Genomic DNA, 4428 nt, shown 5'->3' with positions numbered 1-4428 from the left:
ACGAAATAGAGTCATGGGCACATGTATTAGAGAGATGTACAGGAGAGGAAGAGGGACAGTTGAGTGTGGATGAGTGTGTAAGATGGATCTTGGATGGTAGTGCACAGGGAGTGATGTGGATGATGAAATTGGATGAAGTAAGGGAAAGCAAGGGAGTAGGGCAGAGCCAAACGGGTGATCCTGAAAAGGGACAGTAAAAAACGAAAGTTGCTTTCAATATCGTGGAAAATGCATTTTTTTTATGGTAATAGGAAACGGAAGCCCTGGAAGTTCGCTTATTTTAGGAATTAATATCGCTACTGTTACTATTGTTTATCCTACGTAATGCGAAAGAGTAGAATATAAGTAGTAGTTAAGTTAGACTAAGGATGGAATTGTAAATATATGTACAGGGATGCGGAGGCCCTCAAACCCGTAAAAGGGAGAGATTAAATACATACATACATACATACATACATACATACATACATACATACATACATACATACATACATACATACATACATACATACATACATACATACATACATACATACATACATACATACATACATACATACATACATACATACATACATACATACATACAATAAAAAAGATGATTCTTTTGATATAAAAGAAAAATTTTCAATTCAGAAGTATGAAGTTTCAAACAAAAAGTCGAATTTTTAACCAAAAAAATTGAAATTTTAACTAAAAATAGTTGAATTTTCTTATTGGGTTCTATTAATTTATTTAAAAAAATTTTAGCATATATACAAAAAAAAAATTTCTTGAAAACAGGGAAAATAAGACAAATTATATTTAAAAATAGGTGGGGGATAGGGGAAAGAGCGTGAAGACTGCAACTGAATTGGAAATCAATCGATTTCTAACGTTTTCGACTTGTATTTTAGAAACTATTGAAGATCAAAAGCTTTTAATGATATCAATTAAAATGTTACAGTCTTTCCTAGTTTTAAATTTCAATTTAAAAAGAATCATTGTGATTAAAATTGAAACCAAGTATAGCGCAATTTTGAGGAAAAGGAAAAAAAACCGTTTAGTCGCCTTTTTCTTCAAGATGTTTATGTTTTTTAAAAAGGTTGATAAAAGTAGAAAAAGTCGTCCGATATCAGCACGATCTGATAAAATTGAAAAAATGGCATAAAAAGAATTAAATTCAGGGGATGTTTTTAGCATCTAAAATTAGCCATTAGGTCATTTTTGAAATAATTGATTCAAAAATTCGATCTTAGCGCATATACCACCCTATGCAAAGAGTCTTATTTGAAGAAAAAATAGGCTTCCCTGAAGGTGTAAGAAATTACGCTGTAAAAAAATTAGAAATTTTTTCTGTAAGGATTTAATTACGCTTTACAAGATAACTTTTTTAGGCTCAAAATTCATATTTTAAATTTTCAATATTGTATTCTTCCCTAAGAACCACATCAAATGAAAAAAATGCCAATGATAATGAAATTTTTGTGGAATGTAGGTACTCTGCTAAAAAAGGAAGACCTTCTAGAATTTTCGAAACTCGGTTGCTACTGTCAGTTTGATCTTTTTGGCACTGAGTGTTCGTATTATCAGTTTTCTCCAATGACAGACATGCCATCGGATGCTCAACGGCTCGACAAAATCAAATTTCTTTGTGAAGATGGAAAATTGGATAAAGTACTAATGAGTCATGATATCCATACGAAACATAGACTGGTTGGTTCTAAACGAAAATTTAAATTGATTTTTGGATAAGAAAATGCATATTATTTCAATAATTTGGTATAAAAAATGATTGATATTTTAGATCAATTTTGGAGGACATGGATATGGTCACATTATAAACAACGTGTTTCCAAAGATGTTAATTAAGGGATTCACGCAAGAGGAAATCGATACTATCACGATAACGAATCCAAAGACCTGGCTTTCTTATTAATTGTGACTTATAGATATGGAATTTATAACTATATACTCTATAAACAAAAAATACAAATCGAATCACAAAAAATACAAATATTTTAATTTTCTACTGACTGTTTACACGATATTGAATTCTAAACAAATTATTATACACAAAAACCTTCAAGTGTTTGTTTTTTATTCGATCAGTTCGGTATCAGGCTGTCTACTCAAATCTTGGATAATAACTCCCTGATAATTACATTATTTTTCCAGGTTCCCAAGCCTCGTTGATTAATTAAATAAATAAATGATACTAAAAAAATGATTTATTTCTTGCATTTAACTTTAAAGATTACGGCTTTGAATCATAATTGAAAGAAATCTTTATTTTATCTACTTATACTTAAATTCAGTCCATTAATTTTTACTAAACGATCTTAACTTTAAATAAATCAGTTTTATTTTCAACCAAAAATATGAAGTTTTAAATATATTATTAATATTTAACAGCAATACTTGAATATTCAACCAATAAGATTAATTTTCAAACAAGAAGATTGATTTTCTACCAAAGAAGACAATTTTGCAACAAAATACATGAATTTTGAATGAAATATTGAAATTTCAACTAAAAAACACTAATTTTTCACTAAATACTTGAATATTGAACTAAAAAAGATCAATTTTGAACCATAAATTGAGTAGTTACATTTCCACTTGAAGAAAACCAAAAATGAGGAATGTTCAACTAAAACAATCATTCTTCAACAGTAGAGTGTTGATTTTTGACAAACAAGAAGATTAATTTTGAACCAAAGATATAAATGTTTCACGTACATGATGAATCTTAATACGACAGTTAAATTCATAAAAAAAGAAGAATTTTAAATAAGGTACATACATTTTTAACCAAGAATGAAATACAGTGAAACTCTTCTATAGGGCGGATTTTGCGGCTGACGGTGGGTAAGAAATAACTCATAATAGCCCGCTCCACTTTTGTTTGTTCACGCCTGAGTGCTCGTCTGAGTGACAACCGCAGACCCCGCGCACCTCCTGTTATACCTTCCTGCGGCGCTGCGTGAATTTCCGGAAGGGCTATAGGAGGGAGGGCTGTTGAAAGGATTCACTGTAATTGAATTTTCAATTGAAAAAAATGAATTACTAAAAAAATTAGTCGAAGCATGCATTTTTTTTAAATTATGTACAAAAATGTTATGGGGGGAAAAATGTTTGAAAGACATACTTCATGAAAAAGCAAACTGTTTCAAAAAAGTTTAATTATGTGTTGAAATTATTAAAAAAACATCTCATTAAGTATGCTTATGTCTTTTTTGATTAAAAAAATTTGGTGTTTATGTCGTTTATCTTTGCAAAATGTTGGCCCTTATGCCCTTTCAGAATTTTGGAATGTTAGCGCTTATGCCCTTTGCTTGGATAAATGTTGTCGCTTATGATCTTTTAGACTTATAAAATTTTAAACTTTGACGCTAATGTCGTTTTGCTGTGCCAAGTCTAGTCAAAGTGCGAGAGAACGAACACCAACTCTTTTACAGGGATAAGACTATTCTGACTGACCACCTGATTAGATTTAATCGTCCAGATGTTCTCTGTGTAGGTAAACGTGCTCAACACGTAAGAATAATATAGATAACCGTTTCCCTTAACAATAACATTTGGGTTCGTTATACTAAGAAGATCATGAAGTAGTCGGAGCTGAAGCAGCGGATCCTGACCGTGTGTGGCAGTATTGCCACACACACATGGTATGGCCTTCTGTGGCCATACCATGTACACGGCAGATGACTGTGATAATCACATTTTTAATCTTTTACTTTTAATGTTTGACTTTTGTATGTACATTAAATGCATGTGCGTGTAGGCCAACAAAATAATGATAATAATAATAATAATAATCCCTACGGAAGGTGTTCCTGCGTTAACGTCGTGCTAGGGCTTGAGCTTTCCTCTTATGACTTTGATGGCTTTTGGCAGTAAGAATACTACTGACAGGGCTTCCCATGTCAGACAGGCAGAGAGCGAAGAGGAAAGGGACTAAGGGGAACACCGAAATCCATAAATTATCGTGAAGTCTATTCAAGATTTTGAAATGCTTGTCGTTACCTGAGGAAAGGTTACGAGATGGTCAGTCATATCTCATTAATCAAACAGATGGCCAGCAAGAACATCTCCGACAAACGGTAAGCAGTGGAACGTCAACTATGCATACTGAGAAAGCTTTGGCTAGTCTTAGCTATTTGCAGTCAATCACCTCAACATAAATACCGTCGGAGAGCATCAAGTGGGATACCACAATTAAAGAGGAATTGGTGCATCTCTACTATGGAAGTGCGAAGTTTGAAATTAAAAGCGAAAAACAATCTTATTATTGTTAGATCTTATAGCCAAGTTGAAGGACATTAGTACTAGTCTACAAATATCAGAAGACCGAGTAATGGAGATCAATGGATGATTTGGCATGGAAAAAAGACAAAAATGAACACAAGTTAGGAGAGGCCACGTTCAGTGATTAAGCAGCAGAAA

The 4428-nt window shown here is 32.4% G+C and overlaps 1 protein-coding gene across 2 annotated transcripts in view; it reads left to right on the top strand.

Moving 5' to 3' along the window:
• Window positions 1-2025, top strand: part of LOC117175694 (phosphotriesterase-related protein) — a 12473-nt gene extending 10448 nt beyond the window's left edge. Inside the window, exons 6-7 of one of the 2 annotated variants that reach the window (XM_033365438.1) lie at window positions 1478-1695; window positions 1787-2025. In XM_033365438.1, coding sequence (XP_033221329.1) covers window positions 1478-1695; window positions 1787-1918 — 350 coding nt within the window. In that variant the 3' untranslated portion in view covers window positions 1919-2025. The remainder of the gene's footprint in view (window positions 1-1477; window positions 1696-1786) is intronic. The other variant, XM_033365437.1, reaches the window with a different exon arrangement.
• Window positions 2026-4428: the final 2403 nt, after the last annotated feature.

This window comes from Belonocnema kinseyi, chromosome 6 (genome assembly GCF_010883055.1).
Source record: "Belonocnema kinseyi isolate 2016_QV_RU_SX_M_011 chromosome 6, B_treatae_v1, whole genome shotgun sequence".
Lineage (NCBI taxonomy): Eukaryota > Metazoa > Arthropoda > Insecta > Hymenoptera > Cynipidae > Belonocnema > Belonocnema kinseyi.
The sequence above is the reverse complement of the archived record's forward strand: the minus strand, read 5'-3'. Positions and strand labels throughout refer to the sequence as shown.